Raw genomic sequence first — 20,622 nt, 5'->3', positions numbered from 1 at the left:
CTGTACTGCAGCTTACATTTTTACATGAACCTAATCTCTTTCCTAAATCTTTAAGTGATGGCAAGATATTTTTCTGCTTCACATTTTAGATTCTCTGCTGTACAGGAAGGGCTTATAAAAGGTTTAAACATGAAATGGAAAAAGAAAGAAGACCAGGATGCTAAGATAAACATCACTGGAGGTGTTCAAAGGCTAGATGACAACTTGGAAGGTGTGTTGCAGACATGATTCAAGTATGAGACAAGTGGTTGGAACAAATGACCATTAAATTCCCCTCCAACTCAGATATATAATTCTAGACTCAGAGGATAAACTCAGAGGTGGTATCAAATAAAAGGGCTTTGGCTCTGGAGTCAAACCCAGGTTTGAATCCCAACTCCATCATTTTTACGATATGACCTCACACAAGTTATTTAGCCTCTTCAAAGGATAATAATAGGACCAGATGCTAGGATTCAGTGAGATAACACATGAATGTCTGGCACATGGTAAGCACTTAATACGTTAACTATGTAATCTGTATTACTTAGGTATAGCGGCCTAAATCTGAATGTCATAAAATACTCAAAGAATATTGACTTAGGAGTTAGGTGACTTACTTTTTACAGCTGACTCTTGCTTTTTAAGGAAATACACTATCAAATAAACATAATCTCAGAGTTTACAATTTAATGAAAGAGACAGACAAGTCAGAGATGTGATAAATGCTCAGACAGGGCAAGATTATAGAGGGTGTTTTGGGAGCATATAATCAAGATCTAGGGTCAAGGAAAAATGTTTAGTAGAGGAAGTGCCACAGTTGGGTGGAGAAGAAAAGGATACACACACACGAATGTTCCAAGTAAAAAGAACAGCAGGAAAACTCAAATAATGAACGCCAGTTAGAAGTTTGTTGCAATTCCAATTAATAAAGGACTATGCCCTGAATAGATGATGAGAGAGATGAATATGCTGAAGAAATACTCAGGAGGTAGACATGGCAGCACTTTGTCATTAACTGGTTATGAAAGAGGAGATAGCTATGAAAGTTGGCTGTGAAAAATCAGGGAAATTTGAACGTAAGGACAGATGCACAGGTAATGAGTTTGAGTGCCAGGTGCATATACATGGCTTCCTACAGCATATAGAGGACATCCAAAGCCATCTATATGCTCTTAGCATGATAAAGAATGTGAAGAGTGGGTCTGGACACCATCCTGAGTACACCAATAATACTTGAAAGGACAAAAAGAAAGGAAAAGTCTGCCAAGGGGACTGAGAAGAAACAACCAGAGAGGTAGGAAGAAAAACTGGAAAGGACGGTTTCACAGTTGTCGAAATATCAGTCCAAAATTCAAAACTTATATATATCAGTATAAGCTTTGTACAAATGGACAAATATCTGGAACACTAAAAACTATTTAAAAGCTACTTAACCATGATTGCAACTATTAATATCCATGCATATGTGCTCAAAGTCTGGAAGGGAATATGTAAACACTGAGACAGCAATTGTGCTAAAACATGGATTAGGTGTAACTGTTCTTATTCTATTTCCCAAACTTCCATAGCTTAATTTTGAAAGGGTACATATATTACTACTAAAAAAGCTGGGGTACAAATATATTATCTGAAAGGGGACTTTTAATACAGGATTCTCATATTCTGATGACCTATTGTTTGTATATTTTCAATCAAGTTTATACTTGACCTGCAGTCTACTTCAATTTAACTGAAGAAAAAAAATTCTTATAGTTTTACTTGTTTTTGTTTTAAGCAGTACTTTTATTGTAGATTTACCTTTAAGCCATATTTAGACTCAGGAACTTTATTATAAACACTTAAAAATAGGGAAAAGGTTATAAGGTTTGGAGCTCATCTGAGGATAAAATTAAACCAATGAAAAGGATTTGCACAAAGTAGGTGCTCAATAAAATCCATTCCCCCCCCCAAAAAAAATTTTGCTGCAAAAATGTTTTAAAAGTAGACATAAAAGAGGTTTCTTTATAGAATTATTCACAACTAAGGGCAAATGTGATGTGGCTTAGTAGGGGGTTTTACATGTGATTCATGTCCCTATCCCAAGAAACATTCGCGGCTTGAAGTAGCTTTTTAAACTGCTTCCAGTGTTTGCTATTTATAAATCCTAAATATTAAAGGGTGAATTCCTTAATGGTTACAGTTAGTACAATACTATTCTAGTAAGTACTAAAACTTTTCTAATACATATATACTTGCTTATAATTATAAGCATTAAATTTGAATGGAGGTTATTTTACAATACAATAAATGATTTTAGACAGTAAGCAACTTACCAAATTTATTTTTTGGCAAGTGCTTTAAAAGATGGTTTTATAATGAGGATGACCCATTGCTATCAATACTTAAGTTCAAAGGAAATCAAATTTATGTATTCACATCTTCATACAACATGAAATTTTCCCTTATCTTATCCTTCAAGTTTTCCAGGGTTACTCTCTATACCTGCATATCAATTGAGAGCCCAGGCTCCACTTAGAAAGCTAGATTTGAATCCTAGTTCTACCACTTAATGGCTATGTGACCCGAAAAAGTTACTTAATCTCTCCAGGCTTTCAATTTTCTTCTCTATAAACTGAGGCTATTGATAGTATCTATACAACTGCTGTGAACATTAAATGAGATAACATGTCAAAAATGCTTACTATGGTATCATGCTAAGTATTTTTACTTAGCAGTCCCTGACACACAGTAACCACTAAGTAGCAAAAAAAGCAACTACTCTGTGGAGAAATCCAATCAACACTTGAGCACAGAGACGGACAGAATGCAAGTTCTAAACTAAAACCAATTAGGCTCTGATTTGTTCCATCAGTCTAATGGTCACTTATAATAAACTAGCCTTGGAAAAATATCAGTAGGAGTTAACAGATCAGTGTATTCATTAAAAACTTTATTCATAAGTCACATACTTGGGTGTCTAACAAGGCTTGTCCTTTAGACACAAACATTCACTAGCAATGTTACTCAACTGTTTTTGAAAACCTGGCAAATACTCTGAACTTTTCACTGAAAACATACATAAAGTTCTATCCAAAATTCCACAGGCTTCAGGATCCCCTGAAGGCTACCCACTGACTACTAAATATGGATATCCTACTAAAGAAATTAGAACGTATTTTCCTAACTACCAAAGTTATACAGATATATTGTATAAAATAAAAAAATAAAAATGAAAAATATATATAGAATAAGGGACAAATTTTGTTGTATTTCCTTCCAGACTACCATTGATTGTTATTACTGGTTTAAGAACCTTAAGTTTATATACAGAATATGATCAACACGAAGTCATGGAATACTATTATCTGAAACAATTTAGAATATTATTCAAAAGACAGAACGGGTATGTGTGTGTGTAAGAGAATAACATATCTCTGGTTAAGAATAAGGTCAGAAATAGATATTGTACCCTATTTAGATGATACTTTCAAATAACTTGGATAGACTTGCAGGATATGTGCACCGTATTTTAATGAAAATATTAATTCTAATATTTTCTGTATAACATTGGAAGTATAACTTAACCCAGATTCTTTTTCTTCATACACAAAATATGATGATCAGGTTGAAGATTATGATATCCTAATCTAAACAGTATTATCCTAATCTAAACTGTATTATTTTGAGAGTCCCCCTACAAAATACAGCTGTGTAAAACAAAGCAAAATAAGAAGGTATACAAAACAAATTTGAAAATTTTTGCTTTCTAAGCAGAATACAGTTCTGAAAGGAAATGTTTTTTCAGGACACACAAAAAATGTATATTGACTTCAAATATATCATTTTCATTTGATATTGTCATCTTAGGTGTTCTCAACTAGGAACTGAGAAAATTTCTTTGGCTTTTATTTTTAGAGACAGCAGGAAAAATGCCTTTTATTGAGAAAAATAAAATCCCACAAGTAATAAAACTATTTAAATTATATTTCATGGAGAAAATGGATGAAAATTTTTTTATAAAAATAAAAGATTAATATATTATTTCTCAAATATCTCTTGGGATATTAACTAGAAGGTATATGGGGCCCCTAACTATACTGTAAGCATCTACAGCAGATGCAATAGCAATATTTAAATAATCTTACTATAATATAGGATGTCACTTTATTTTTTAAACTGATTATTAAACACCACTGCAAAGACAGGGTCTTGAGCCTCATGAGACTCTGAAAGAATTACATACTCCAAGTATTTAAAATTCCAAGTTTTAACTTATATATTTAATACTATACTCTTAAGTTATACAATGTGCTCAGTTTGTTCATAAATATTCATCTCAATACAATAACATCAGGTATAATACATAAAATCTAATCCATTAAGTCTTACCAATTTATGACCTGATGAGACACTCTTGTGGACAACATTCAGTCCTTAGAAGCTAGAATAACCCTCCAACCATGTGAGGGCATCACAACTTTTAAACTTTCGGCTTTCGATCATTATTATGTCACATTCCTCCTCCGATGCTGAATTCTAAAAAAAATTCTAGCAAAGAGTTTAAGTAAATAAGTGTTTTAATCAAATAGCCTTTAGAAATCTTTTATAGCAAAGTTGTATGTTTTACCATGATTACACAACTGATATTTTGTACTTAAGTATTTTAATGTAAAATAATTTCATATTTGATATGGATACTTCAAACTTTAAATAACATGGACTTTGAGGCCATCAGAATACTTGTTAATAAAGAGTCAAGTAGAAATGGAACCAATCAAAGGTTTAAGATCATGATCCAGAAATTATGATTTAACACCATAACTTGGTATAGACAGCTTTGTAGTCCTGCAGAATGGCACTTGAGTTCTACTGTTTGGTCCACATCCATATATGAATTTCTAGACTTATACAGCACAGGTGGCTGGATCAGTAATAATCTATATCATTCATTTAAATGCTCAAGACAGCATTCAATTTTTATACCTAAATCCTAGTCTATCTCTATCATCCCCAATTTTAAAATCAGAGAACATGATGGAGAGAATGAAATTTTATTATGTGTTTTATATGATAGATATAACAATGTATCCTATTCAGGAGTAATCCTACTGCTCATCTGCGTATGGGCATGGAAGAAAACTGGGCGTAGGAGGATTTAATAATGGTAAAACTTACTTCCTTAAGAATATAATCTTACGTTTATTAAATTTTTTTACAAAGCTTTCAATTGGGCACCTATTTTAATCGCTGGAAGGTAATATTAATAACATTTTCTGTTTGATAAGAATGCTGATTTATATTTTTAGTTGCCAGTAATCCACAGAAAAGGCAACCCTCATATTTATGGGCATATTTTTACCTACATTAACCCCCTAAATAAAATGGCATAATGGGGTAAGGGGGAGGGGGAAAGGAGGAGGCCCTTATTCAAGAAGACTAATATGTGCAAACCGATAGAAAACTTAAAGACAGCAATGTAAAGGAAACTCTGTAGCCATCTCTCCAGAGATATTTGACCCAAATACAGGGGGATGGAGTTACGTTGTTATAGATTTTAACTTTTAATGGAAATTTTCTATTAAACACACATGGTCATTTAAAAGTCTTCTATACAATCTGAAGATCTATTAGAATTTTTCCAATTTACAAATATAGTCTTTCCAAATGTAATCTCACAACACATTTGACTTGAATAAAACCACACAACTACATTATAAGGCTGGGCTATGAAAAGACAATAATCACCTGGTGAAGGCAAAAATCCATATTTATTTGGATAAATAATAGTTTAAGGTTGTGGTGATTTCATCAACATTATTACCAAAATGTTTTTAGAAAGCTTTTATGCAACTCTTGTCTCCTATCAACCAAAATACTACCATAATTTAAAAAACAAAAGAAGACACTTTAATGATTTACTCTTTTGAGGGACAAGTCTCATGAGAAGGTACAATACTTATTTAGCAAAGTAAATGCTTCCTGAGATATATCTATCAGTAATGCTGGTAATTTGCTTGTCTGTAAGGCTTTGATGAACTAGTCATTTAAAGGGCAGACTACTCGGTCCTTTGTTAAAGGACCAGCCAACAACAAGCACTGTTATGATAAATGCCTGGAAAAAAAAAATCTTTGGAAGACAGAATTAAACCAGCCATATAAAGCAGACTTAGTTATTTTACTGTGATGCTTATAAAAAAGATAATTTTAAGGGTGTGTGCACCATACAAATGTATAGGAAATTTAGGACGTAAGAGCTGTATACACTGAAAGTATGTAAAACTTCTGTATCAAATTTTTCCCAAGCATGCATTTTCAAAATTAGCTGTTACCGAGTAAAAGGCTCACAACTGAAGAGTTTCAATCACTGAATTCCAACATGTAGGAAATCCTTATTAAAAATCTGAAATAAAACTGAGTAACTGAAGTGCTTGTGGATGAGTAACAGAGTTAAGATTAATTAGATATCCTTTAAAATTTAACTTAGAATTCTCCTAAAAATGAATATTTATTTAGAAAGCTGTTCTAATATATCAATCATAATCTTGAATCTCTGGCAAGATTGCTATCAAAAACAAATCTTGAACATTTCCTATAGATATCATTTCATTCTTCTTTAATAGCTGAGGAAAAAAAATCCCATTTAACTGAGAATGTGCTATTGAAAGTTCTTATAGTATAGTCCAGCAAGAACTAGGCTTAAGTTTACCACTATTTAGCTTATTTTATGGCAAACTTATATTAATAGAACAAAAGAGTGAGCACAGGGGCAAAGAGGTAGAAGACTTGCAATTTCCAAGTCATTATTTGAAAACTGATATGTGAAATCAGACAAACCTATACCTAAGAGTTCCTAAAGGAACTTGCTATTTGAATGAATGTGCTTAGCTTCTTTTGGTACAAAATTTCACTTTCAAAGTGTAAAACACATTTCTTTAAAAAGTTTACTGCACTGTTTTGAGAATTCTTAGACATCATATAGATCAATGCTTGCTTCTGTAAAAGTCAGAAATACTTATTGTTTAATGGTGAAAAGGGGAAAATGGGGCAACCCTGCATGCTCCTGATAATTACATATAGTCTTTCCATATGTATAGGAGAAATGAGGCTAGAAATATCAAAGATAAACTTATGGAAAAAAATTAGCCCAAACGTACCTAACAGAATAAGAACACTGACACAGTGTTCCAAGAAACTCACATATAAAAAGACATACACAATTATAGGAAACTTGTACCTGTGGTTGAGCCAAGATATAATTTAAGACAGTGATCTGTTATGTTAAAAACTTAAAAAAAAAGATGTTTAGCATTTTATGTATTGTATCAAATGCACCTACTGGTGAAAGACAGGCAAGAATTTCATTAATGCAGCTTTGAAAAAGAGCTCTAACAAGATAGTGATAGATATTTTTTAACAGATCATGTTTATTCACAAATGATTCATACTCTTCTTTCTTTCAAAAGGAGTAGAAACAGCTTATAGAGAGGATACCAAAAAAAGAAGAAAAAAAAAGGAAATTGAAATTGGGGGTGGGAGAAGATAAAAATGGAAAAACAAAGTAAGCAGAAGCAAGTTGTGTGTTACTCAAATATATGCAATAAGGTCCTGCAGGCTTTGTTAATAACACAGAGCTATATATTTGACTTCGAGCTCTTGTTATAACAACAGTTAACATAAAAGAAATGTAACTGTTCTTAAAATTTTAAATATCAACATGCCTAAGAGTTACGCCTAAGAGTTAACGTCTAATTTCTTGAAACAAACTACGCTATGACCATCCCAGACATACATTTAGCAGCATTTTCTGGACTAAGTTAGCAATATCTAAGAAACAGCTGCTGTAAATAAAGACAGAAAATTTCTGAAGATTAATGGTTAATAGTCACTGTGAACATGAGTGGGATTAGTCAGACACAACAACTCTTTTTCCCTTCCTGTTCTCCTTCTAATAGTGTGTAGGTCTAGAAAGAGAATACCTTCTTTATCTTGATATTACCACTAGTAGACATGTATTAATAGAAAGATGTTTTTGGCTTCCAGGACACAGGTTACAGCACCACTATTTCTGGGCCAAATATCACAATTAAAAACCGAAAAAAATACAATGAGCACCTTCCAAATTTTTTAGTATTTATCACCGAGGATCTTCAAACTTTGACAATAACCAGGAAACAAAGCAGCATAAAAATGTTATTTCTTGAGGATATTTATCAATGAATACACATTCTAAATTATTACCACCTATTTAAATTTACTTGTCAAATGTGGAAAAAATTTTAGAAGTTGTCAAGTGAAGCCTAAACACAGAAGCTAATTTCTGGTAAGCAAATGCATTTAAATGCTCTATATCCATCACAAAAATCTAATATATTTCCTGATTTGCATGATTTAGAATATTAGTACAAGTGCACACACACACACAAAGAATGTCAGCTAGAATACAGTCATTTCTCTCATCTAACTACCTATCAACCCAAATCTTAATGAAAACAAAATATTAAAATAATTCCACTTAATATTTCTTTCTTCTCAATAGGCTGCCAAAACTATCTGCAGGTTTAAATACATAGAAGAGGTATGAATGAGTTCATACTTTTAAATTGTTGAAGAACTAGAATGGAAAAAAACCCCAAACAGATGTTATATGTTTGTTCTGGTTCAATAATTTCAGGCTATATTTAAATTTCCTTCTCATCTGAACAAGTTCAGTAAGAGTCTTCTCTTAAAAAGCTTTGCTAGAGTTCTAGATTCTTCAGGAAAAAAAATAAGATGGGTTTAGCAAATTATACACACACGTTTCTGTTCTGTTCAAAGGCTTCGTTTACTTAAAACCCATCTGGTGAAAAGTTAAAATACAACAATAACAAAGAGACCTTATTTCCGAGTTTTTTAATTGTTTCTCAAATTTCATCCTGAAAATAATTATCAAGACCTCTCAGAGTAGGTAGGCTGTGGTGACTTACGTAGAGAAAATTTACTAACTAAAGAAGGTGGTAAGCACATGAACAGAAGCATGTAACAGTGGATGAGCAGTTAATTTCTCATCACCAATTCTGAAGCCCAGTCATGTGCTGAAAATAATATCAGCATGTCAGGTGTCCCATTTCAGCTAGCCACAGAAAAGCTAAGAGGAGAAGAAATGCTTAGGATCCACTGAAACACCACTTCAAACAATGAGATACAGATCTATGGTTAGAAATCTGGCAGCAGACAATCCACCTTAGGCAGCTATCACAATAAAACTAGGAGGATACAACAAACCATAAAGGATAGCAGTCACATACTTTGTGAACCCAAGTGGTGAGTAAAAATGTCTTTAAGTTATACTACTTTTTCTCAACTCAATATAATTAAAATCCCAATTTAATACATATGTATAAAAATCACAGTATAGAAAAAACTAGTACAAGAATATACCTCAATTTCTGTTCTAAGGGATATACCCACATTAATATCCACATGTTCTTCTCTTGCCATCCCCCTACTAAACTTTGAGAAATAAAAGACTCCTCTTAAAAACTTCTCTAATGCCAGTAGTTGTTTTAGCTGGATTTTAGGCAGTACTTCCTTTCCTCTCTCTTCTCCCCAGCCCCTATAATACAGACCAGTTAAGCAGATGCCTTTTTCCCCAGTATTTCATCCAGAACATTAGCACTTCCTTTATTGGTGAATATTTAAACAATCTTAAAGGAGGCTAATAGAAGTGAAGTACTTATTTATTTATATAAGACAGGAGGAAAAAAGACAGGTGTTTCATAATTAAATGTAATCTGTGATCTTGTTTAGGCTCTTGGATCAGGTAAAAAATGGTCATCATGAATGACATTATTGGGACAACTGGCAAAAACGTAAATATGAACTGTATGTTACATATTAGATAATAGTCTAACAAATCTGAATTTGGTAATTATACTATTTTTTACATGATAGGAAACATATGCTAAAGTATTTTGGGGTTAATAGACATGCTATCTGCAAGTTACTCTTAAATGGTTCCTAAATAATGTTAGGATGATAAAGCAAGTATGACTAAATGTTAACAAATGTTGAACTTGTTAAGATTATTGAAAATTAAAAATTTTTTCAAAACAGAGATTCAAAGATTTTCCCTTCTTTTTGGTTAGGAAATAATATTCTTAGAATCTTCTAGTCTCTAAGACCATTTATCTTCTTCAAAGTTTCTGCTGTTCTCTAAATGTAGGTAGTGCTGCCCAAGGTCCTGGCTTGACCCTTTTTCCCTACTCTGTTCCTAGGAAATGTTAGCCTTTCCTAAAGCTTGAACTCTAAAATAATATAAACAAACAAACAAATAAATAAAAGATTCTTCAATCTCTTCTAGCCTTAAGTTCTCTACCAAGCTGCAAGTCCGCAGCTAAAGCTGTACCCTGAGTATTTACTTCCACCTTGACTTTCCACTGGCTCTTCGACTCAAAACAAAATCTCATCACTATTTTCTCCTTCCCAAACCAACTATTTCACTAATACTTCCTAATGGTACCACCATTCCCTCAATTAGGTCTGACATGTTGGAGTCAAATTTGACTGCTTCCCTATCATATCCAATCAGTAGCAAAATTCTTTAATTCTAACCTTCTGATAACCATTCTTTCCTTATCTCCATTGCCTAATTCAGGCCTTCATTACCCTTCTAATATCTTTGATCTCTATCCAATCCACCATTTCTTCTCTGTTGTCTTCAAATGTTTTATGCACCAATCAAATTTAACCATCCTTATCACATATGCCCTGTACTTCCACAGTAGTTCACACTATTTCCTCCAACTGGAAGGTGCCTTTTCCCTTGGTCCTTTCACTCTGCATGACCAAATTCTACCCAACCATTGGTTTCCCAATTTGTGGCCACCACTTAATTGTCTCTGACATGGGAATTCTTCCCTAATAGAGAATAGTTTGTTAGCCTTCCATTCCTTAAGCAAATTCACAGCTCTTTGAGGTTTTCTTAAAATCATGGGCAACAAAGACAAAACAGAAGTAAAGTAGATCAATTTCAAAACTTTTCTTACCTCTTTTCTTTTTTCCTTTAGAATTAAGTGGTGGGGCAATAAAACTCCACACAGAGGGATTTTGAAAGTAATTGGCTCTAAACCTCAAAGTCAAACATTCCTGATTAACAGGATGACAGCTTTATTATTTCTAGTGATTGGCAAGACTATTTCCCTGGGGGCCCATCTCCTTTCAGAAAGTAAGCTCAAGCCTGTCTGTTGAAACACCCACCTGGCTGTCCAGGTGGAATATAAAGAAAGTAGATTTTCTAGTTAGCTTTGTATTTAGAGTAACTATCCTACAGAAATGGAGTACAATAGGTCTGTCACCATCTTTTCCTATTCATTTTAGATAAATATTGCCTCAAATTACATTAGCTTTTGTAGCAGGCTTGTCACTTGCTAACCAATTACTGTAAAATGCAGCCAACCAGTATCTAGGTACTTTTTACTCTACCTATTCAACTTAAGTTTCAACCTCCCTGAATTTACATACATGTTCTTTCATTTTCTCAATTGCTGCACATACTTTAGACTGTTAAATTCACAAATGCTATCATCCAATAATAGCTATGACTTCCTGCTTTAACGTCATCTGAACATTTTATAAGCATGTTCTTAGGTTTTCATCTAATCTGAGATCCAGTCCTAAAAAGATGACAGGCCATTAAAAACTTTTCCTCTAATTTTTAGCATCTCTGATTATCCTCTACTAGATACCCTTAACTGAAATTGGTCAAAATATAATCAGATAATAAATTATGTAAGTACTAGGTACAAATTGTTAGGAAATATATTTGGTGTGGTTACATAACAGTTTGGGCTTATATCCTCGAGGTACTTAGAGTATAATTATTAGGAGACAACATTTAACCAGTAACAATCTCTAACAAGTAACCCACCATGGTGATTCTTTAAAATTATGTAGTTCAGATCCACTATGCAGAAACATATAGATGAACCTCAAACATAATACTGGATAAAAGAGGATAGACACAAAATACATAGTGTATGATTCCACTTACTGCAAGTTAAGATAGAGGAGGGAAATAATAGGAAGGGGGCACGAAGGGGTCATGAAGAGCTTATACTACTGTATCTTGATCTGGGTGCTAGTCACACAGATGTGTTCAGTTTGAGCTGGACAATTATGAATGGTGGACTTTTCTGATACAAAATATACTTCAATAAAAAGATTTTTAAAAAGTCATTAGCACCGAGCATTCAAAGACTAGATTATCCAAATTCTGAAACCTGAGTTTTTACCATTTGGGTTAACAAGTGGGTGTTAATGATGTATCCAAGCTTCCTGGAGTATGAGCGAAACAAAACAAATTGTGTCATAGGAGTAGTTTAGTTCTGATTTACTCCTAACTTCAAAAATGAAATCTCACAATGACAGGAAATATTGGATGCCTTTTCTAACACAAAATACTTGAGGTTATTTAACAAGAACGTTTTAATGCAACAACTGTGAAGCTAGATGTAAGTAATCACTATAAAGACTTAATTTAACTGAAATCATCAAGTATCTAGAAAAAGACAAACTTACTCAGACATTCATTTTAAGTTAATAATTCATGTATACTACTTTCCTTATTCATTTCTCTTTAAATATTGGTGCTATCATGAGGAAGGACAAGCTGACTCAAGGAGATGGTGCACCTAGCAACTGTTACTCTCATTTGTTAACTACATTTAAGCATTTTCTTCATTGAGGCAGAAACACTTTTAAGTGTTTATCAATAAGGGTAAATCCTTACAAGCTACCTGATTTCTTCCCTTAGGCTACCTGAGGTAAAGTTTCTTCCCTCTAGTACTCCTTTACCTTACTGACCTGATATTTACAAGAGGGTAAAGTTGTTTGCTACAAATTCTTACCCTTAGCTTTTACAGACAAAGGACTCCCAACAAGAGCCTGCTCCCCAGTGATCATCAGGATAGGTTTCTAAACTAATTCTGTCGATTTAACAAAGTAATGCCAATAATGATTAAGTCTGGGAAGCTGTTTTTTAAACAAGAAAAAACAGGAAGTCAAATTTTCAAGTTACTATTCTGAAATGCCAATAGGCTAGGCTATCACTAAAAATTGGCACAGGGCTTAAAAGCTTTCTGGAGAGTAAGGTAATCTCCAGAAAGCTACATTATTCATTTTAATAAACAGTCAATGCAAATAATCTGGGCTCCCTGTATTATTTTAGCTATCAGTATCTATTATTCTTATATTTGGTGATGATTTCAGCCTACTGATTCCCTGATGACTCTGCAGAAGTCATCCCTGATGACAATGCAGAAGACAGAAAATGATGGCACCTACAGGAAAAGGGAAAGGAAGGCTTGACAGGAGCTTCGACTTTAGTATAATAACTGAATAAAACACTGGGTATCAATGGAAAGAGAGAATATCTAAATATAGGCAGAAGCAGACTGAGGGAAAGCTTCTCAACTTGCTAACTCTAATTTAAATAGTGGAGAAAACAAACGGGCCATTAGAGAGCTCTAAGTCAATGTGAGGAAGGTATACTAGTTACTTATATTTTGATTAAAAGATAGTCTGCTGAAAGAATTCTGGGGAAAAAAAGATACCAGTCTTTCATTTCAAGTAAGGCAAAAACCAAGAATCTTCAGATATCTAGGGCAGGTTTAATAAAAATTGGCACAGAGCTTAAAAGCTGCCCCTACTGAAAATGATTTCTAAGATTTCATAAACAGGAGCCTGAAATATGGTATATATCCACACTGATAGGCAAATTTATACCTCTTAAGTAGATAATGTAAGGAATTTATAGTCCCTTAAATCTCTGAATGGTTCTATTTAATAGAATCATCCTTGAAAAATACTGATAATTGCCAAATTATTAATAATATTAAAAAGTCTTAAATTTATTAGTCAAAAATGAACAAGGCAGCTTGGTGAGATATTTTTCAAAGCTTAACACACATTAATCTTCAACCCCTGTCTGCGAAGAAAATGAATAAACAGTCCCACAATACTTTATTAGCTCATAGCTTATTAAAAAGTTTGCAGATACCTGCCAACTGAAGTTGTAGATGGTTAGAACTAATAAGGCCAGACACTACTGCTCTTCTCAACTGAAAATTAATTAAGCTAGTTGAAAAGCTAAAAGGAAGCCACTAGTCAGTTTCTACTGCATTGGGCTTGTCACCTTGGTACCAACATGCCAACTTACAGTGAAGAATGGCTGATATAGAATATAAGTTTTGATTATATTTTGGCACTAACACACTATAGACAAGTATCCAAGTATCTGTTAAAATTCTTTGGTTCTGGACAAGAGGCTCCAAGAAGAAGAGAAAATATTTTCAACCCATGAGAAACTATAGATAAAGCAGCCTGCCTGATTTCTGATACCTTAAATGTTTCTGGTATCTAAAAAAGAAAACAGATAAGGAGTATTTAGCTGTAACAAATGATGAGCAGGCAACTTCTACAGCTGCTTTATAATGAAAAGAAATCTTTTAATTAGATCCAAATTATAAAAAATAAAGCTCAAAACTTTCTACATTGTTTTGATGAAAATAATAGGTATTATTCATATTGATGTCATGGTAGCTCATGAAAGTTAGCTATTTGAAATAAATTATCATATATCTAAAAACTATTTTATAACATTTCTGAAGAGTACTATTTTTCCTTTTTCTAAGGGAAAAGTATAAAGCACGCCCCAAAGTACTCACCCTGGCTACATCTGGTAAGCCATTTGAATGATTAAAACTTCATGCTTGTTTCATGCCACAATTTACATTTATGTCTCAATTTATATTGCTACAGCTATACAATTTAAAAATTGAATTTATAAACATAGCACTATACATTTTAAAACTTCTTGTTCTACAAGTAACCATTTAAAAACATTTTTAAGTTAAGTAAGGAACACATCACCAAAAAGACAGTTTGTTAGAAAATTTCTTGAGTGATACGGTAAATCAAGCCTAAGAATTAAGACACTGTTATCATTTCTGAGCAATGTAGACCATGTCTTCACATGACATGTACATGCACATAGCAATACTCTATTCTAATGAAAGAGATGCAGTTGAGTCTACGAGTGTTATCCAAAATATGCCAAAGGACACAAATGCACTGCCAAGCAGAGTTAAAAGAATCTAACAAAGCTTTGTGTGAGTTTTAAAAACATTGTTGGCACTCAACTTCTATTAATTAGACACAGAATGATGGAGTGCTAATAAATATTCAGCAAAATAAGTGAACAGAGCATATACTACTTAAAATGTGTATTAAGCAGAAAGATAAACCAAAGTATCTGCTGCCATACATGAACTCCAAGACTTCAGTCTCTATTTTTAAAAGTTAAAAATAAAATTTATACAACATTTCTGTGAGAAAACAAACTGTTTTAGGGGATTATAAAACAGTAATGCAGATCTGGTGAATTCTAGCAAACAAGCTTAAGGTTAAATTTTCTTGCCGAGAATTAAACAATGACTACTACTTTGATACCTTAGTCTTTTCCTTCCTCCAATTTCTTAATATGAAATAACATTTTGCTTTGAGTCACTAAGGCTTTTACAGAGAAATCATATAAAATGGCACAAAATTAAAATAACTGTAGGTAGTTTATTTTATAAAATATGTTTTTACATTAAATACACATGGGTAAGGGGATATTTCATGTAATAAAATCCAATAGAAAAAGCCCTTCAAAAAATACATTTTTAAGTGCAGTAAAAAGGAAAGTATGTCTATATTCTATTTAAAATATAGTTTGTCCTTTTGGTTTATTTTCCTGCTTTGTCCCATGCTAGATACCATGTGATTTCCCCCCCTCCTAAAATAATAAACATCAGTTTTAATGATGAGAAACCATTACAGTACAAAGCAGTTCATGCATACACTTTCGCATGTATGCATTCCATATGAAAGTATTCATACCTATCCCAGAGGTTCTTTGATTCCTGAATCGTGTTCAAATGGAACGCTTGGAAGAAAGCAGTTGAAGGATTCCTGTGAGATCCAAGAATCAAATGGAAATGAAGTTGAGAAACTACAGTAAAATCACTTACTTTTCAAAAAAAGATGGAAAACTAATGAGAACCTACTGTATAGCACAGGGAACTCTACTCAATGCTCTGTGGTGACCTAAACGGGAAGGAAATCCAAAAGAGGGGATATATGTATACGTATAGCTGATTCACTTTGCTGTACAGTAGAAACTAACAGAACGTTGTAAAGCAAATATACTCCAATAAAAATTAAAAAAATAAAATAAACTCATTTCCCCAAAAATTTAAAAAAAAGATTTTAGATTTCTAATACCATGCAACTGCTTTAATAAAAAGAAAAAAAAACCCACATAAGCTTGATTAAAAACATTTCGAAAGAAATTTTAAAACTGGACAAAATCCAGCAGACCCTAACAATTCAGGATCACAGTTCTAAAAAAAAGGCGTAATACAGATAAAATGAAATACTAACTAGCACCCAGTTGTGTGTGTATATATTTACATACATATGAATGTGACCAGTTCATAGCCAAAATCAACAACTACTCTGTATCAGATGCCTTTATAAATCCCTACACATTTAACAGTTTAACAAAGCTGTTCTCAGGTACAGTATTCATGTAAAATTAGTTAAACAATAGCTTCATGATATGAAAATTCTTCATAGGACCTATTTGACAGGATTTGATGGTGACCAATGAGTCCTTTTCTGGGTTGGACTTGACACAATTTCCACCTTCAGAATTCATTTATTTATGGGTGGTTTCTCTGGGTTAAGGCAAAAAATGGTGCTGCAATTGGAGGGCAGACTTCTAACTTCCTGCATTTGTACAGTGCCCCTTTAAGGGGTAAGAACTTATACACCATTATCACCATCCAGTTCTACTATTCCCTGGAGACACATTCCCTAGGGCTATAACTATAGAATCATAATGGGGCAAGCTCTCAGCAGGCTGGTTTCACCTCACATCTCAGAAGTTCTCAGGAGACTAACCTTTTGACAAACCTGCTCTCTAACAGTTCTGTCTCCACCTCAGCATATTTCCATGGTCTCCGCCACTCCCAACCCATACAATAAGGAGCCAACAAAAACTTGCCACATCACTTCTAAAATTCCTGACCGGTGCTGTAGCAGAATAACAGCAGCAAGCTAAGAATACTGTATACCAGACACTATTCTAAGTGCTTTACATTTATTAACTCAATACTACAACAGCCCTAAGAGCTAGGTGCTACTATTATTCCCATCTCACAGATAAGGAAACTGGGTCAGACAGAAGTAACTTGCCCAATGTCACAGAGCTAGTTAAGTGGCAATCTGGTCCCAGGGTTTATGCTCTTAAACCACTATGCTAAGCATATAACAGAGTTAAATTTTAACCTCTCTAGGTCTGTCTCCATCAGTTAAATGGTGGTATTACCATCTAGCCTTGCAGGGTAATAGGTAACTAGTGCTCCTGGCATTTAGTCAATGCTCAATAAATGACAGTTATTATCTTTATCGTCAAAATGAGGTTCAGATACAACATGGCAATTCTGAGACCCTAACTAGTGCCTTAGGAGAGTCTGCAGTATTATTAGTACAATAAGAAAATGATTTCCAACTTCTACTGGAATAGCAATCAAGTATCAATGATCATCAAATAAAATACTCAATAGAATTCCATGACTTCAAAACTCATAGGACATCAAGACATATATTATCACATACATACACTAACAAACGTAAGGTAGATAGCTAGTGGGAAGCAGCCACATGGCACAGGGATATCGGCTTGGTGCTTTGTGACTGCCTGGAGGGGTGGGATAGGGAGGGTGGGAGGGAGGGAGAGGCAAGAGGGAAGAGATATGTGAACGTATGTATATGTATAACTGATTCACTTTGTTATAAAGCAGAAACTAACACATCATTGTAAAGCAATTATACACCAATAAAGATGTTAAAAAAAAAAAAAAAGATATATTATCAGGACTTCCCTGGTGGCACAGTGCTTCAGAATCCGCCTGCCAATGCAGGGGACACGGGTTAGAGCCCTGGTCCTGGAAGATCCCACATGCCGCGGAGCAACTAAGCCCGTGCGCCACAACTACTGAGCCTGCGCTCTAGAGCCCACGAGCCACAACTACTGAGCCCGAGTTCAACTACTGAAGCCCACGTGCCTAAAGACCATGCTCAGCAACAAGAGAAGACACTGCAATAAGGCCATGCACTGCAATGAAGAGTAGCCCTGGCTCTCCACAACTAGACAAAGCCCGCCCACAGGAATGAAGACACAAGACAGCCAAAACTAAATAAATACATAAACAAACAAACAAAACAAAACTTAAAAGACACATACTGGGGACTTCCCTGGTGATGCAGTGGTTAAGAATCCGCCTTCCAATGCAGGGGACACAGGTTCGAGCCCTGGTCTGGGAAGATCCCACATGCCATGGAGCAACTAAGCCCGTGCACCATAACTACTGAAGCCTGTGTGCCTAGAGCCCATGCTCCGCAACAAAGAGTAGCCCCCGCTCTCCACAACTAGAGAAAGCCTGCATGGAGCAATGAAGACCCAACGCAGCGAAACATAAATATAATTTTAAGAAGACATATATTAATCTACTGAATTGTAAAAAAAAATATTTTCTAGAAGGCATTTAAAATTTTGATCAGTAGGGTATCTTTTAGATGATCCAAATCTGGGAAAGGCAGATAGACACTAGATGCCAGTGTGTCACCAAAGCAACTGTTTGATTAACTAGGAGTCTCCAGTGCGTGTACTTCTTTTTGCTTCCCCTACTTCAACTCCTTTCTGTTCTTTTAACTGTTTCTCTACTTTTCTCCTGACTAGGTCTAAGGCAATTAAAGGCACTGATTGGACCTACTAATATCAAGAAAGAATTAAGAGGTTGCTGACTACTGTTTATTTAACAGCTTGTATCCTCTCAAGATATATTTGCCAGGCCCCTTTTTTTCACTGTACTTAGAAAATCAGTCTGCCAAATTAAATGAAAGCCAACTAAACCAACTGAAAACTCAATTTGGCTTTTTTACCAGGCTCACCCAAGACCATATGGGAATAAGTCTGCTATTCACACAGGTCTGTTTGGAGACTCTGGGTTTAAAATAAACAGAGTGACACAAAGAGGAAGGTAGTAAATACAAGAAAATAACAAAGAGTAAACTTGGAAGTTATTCTGCAAGTCTGGAATTCAAAATTCATTAAAGAACATTTACTATATATATATATATATATCTTTTTTTTTTTTTTTTTTTTTTTTGCGGTATGCAGGCCTCTCACTGTTGTGGCCTCTCACCGTAGCGGAGCATAGGCTCCGGACGCGCAGGCTCAGCGGCCATGGCTCACGGGCCCAGCCGCTCCGCATCATGTGGGATCTTCCCGGACCAGGGCATGAACCCGTGTCCCCTGCATCGGCAGGCGGACTCTCAACCACTGCGCCACCAGGGAAGCCCTACAATATATTTTTAAGGGAGATATTTTTTAGAAGAACTTCAGATCCCCTGATTTTGGAAAAATATATACATATATATTTAATTTGAATCAAATTCAAATGCCAAATAAATTGGTTTTAAATAAAGTCGCATGACTTTAGTTATGAAATTCCAGAATTTTTACAGCATAGATACTAATAACGAAATGTTTCTCATAGGTCAAATGTAGAAGTGAAAAGAGAACATATCTGCAGTTAGTCGTGTATCTTGGGGGCGAGAAAAATAACTGTGAAATAAAATACAGCACTATAAATGGACTTAAAAGTCTTCAGAACGTGTCAACAAATACACTTAGGTTGCAAAAGCTGGCAGTTAACAATTCCTTTTTACATATATATTCAAAATGAATAAGCCATATGGAGTTATACAATCTATGTAGTGTAAAAATTTTTAAATACTTGAGATTCCAAGGATAAACATTTAGTCTTACTATAAAATATGAAATTTCTGGTTTCTGGAATACTTAAGCTGGGATGTTATCCATAAACTGATTTTTCGCAAATAGCAACAATTAGTCTCAAAACATTGATTAGCAGCACAGATTAAAGGAGTGTCTGTGAAACCTAGTTGATCAAGAACTTCAAAAGAGCCGTCTATAAATACTGAAGGGCCTGATCATCAAAGACTTCTGTTTGGGAATGGCATAAAATTGAGGAAATTAATAAGAGTTCATGGAAAACACTGTTAATGGGGATCATTTCAAGTTTACAGTCTATGAAATCTGAAGGCACCAAGAGGCAAATGATACTAAAAATGTGTTAGAAATATTGAATTTTATGCAGCTTTGGTCACAAATTCTCTTCTGCTCAAGAAATAAAATTTGAAAACAGTTCTCTAACAACATATTTGATGTCAACGTAAGCTACTAAACTCAATATAAAGCCAATCAAGCACTTCTTAGGAAGACTCACCTAAAACACTGTTTTCCTATTTGTAGAAAATTTTCCAAACCAACGAACAAAATACTTCTTTTCTCTCTGACTTTATATACTGAACAGTCTGTCATGATAATCACCAAGTACATAAAGTAGTACATGAGAAAGTAACTTAAATGTGACATATGTCTACCTGCTAAACTAAGATACTATCTTTGTAGGGTAACTAACATAATAGCGAGGAGAAACATCCGTATATATTCTACCTCAAAACTAAGCTAAAAAATTCTTGACGCTTAAG

The 20,622-nt window shown here is 34.2% G+C and overlaps 1 protein-coding gene across 2 annotated transcripts in view; it reads right to left on the bottom strand.

Moving 5' to 3' along the window:
- TSC22D2 (TSC22 domain family member 2) overlaps nucleotides 1–20,622 on the bottom strand; it is a 50,557-nt gene that overhangs the window by 18,819 nt on the left and 11,116 nt on the right. The window contains exon 2 of one of the 2 annotated variants that reach the window (XM_065876646.1): nucleotides 15,880–15,951. The exons of the other annotated variant lie outside the window; for it this stretch is intronic. Within the exon in view, the coding sequence (XP_065732718.1) occupies nucleotides 15,880–15,951 (72 nt within the window). The remainder of the gene's footprint in view (nucleotides 1–15,879; nucleotides 15,952–20,622) is intronic. 2 annotated transcript variants of the gene reach the window in all.

This window comes from Phocoena phocoena, chromosome 4 (assembly GCF_963924675.1).
Source record: "Phocoena phocoena chromosome 4, mPhoPho1.1, whole genome shotgun sequence".
Classification (NCBI taxonomy): Eukaryota; Metazoa; Chordata; class Mammalia; order Artiodactyla; family Phocoenidae; genus Phocoena; species Phocoena phocoena.
The sequence above is the reverse complement of the archived record's forward strand: the minus strand, read 5'-3'. Positions and strand labels throughout refer to the sequence as shown.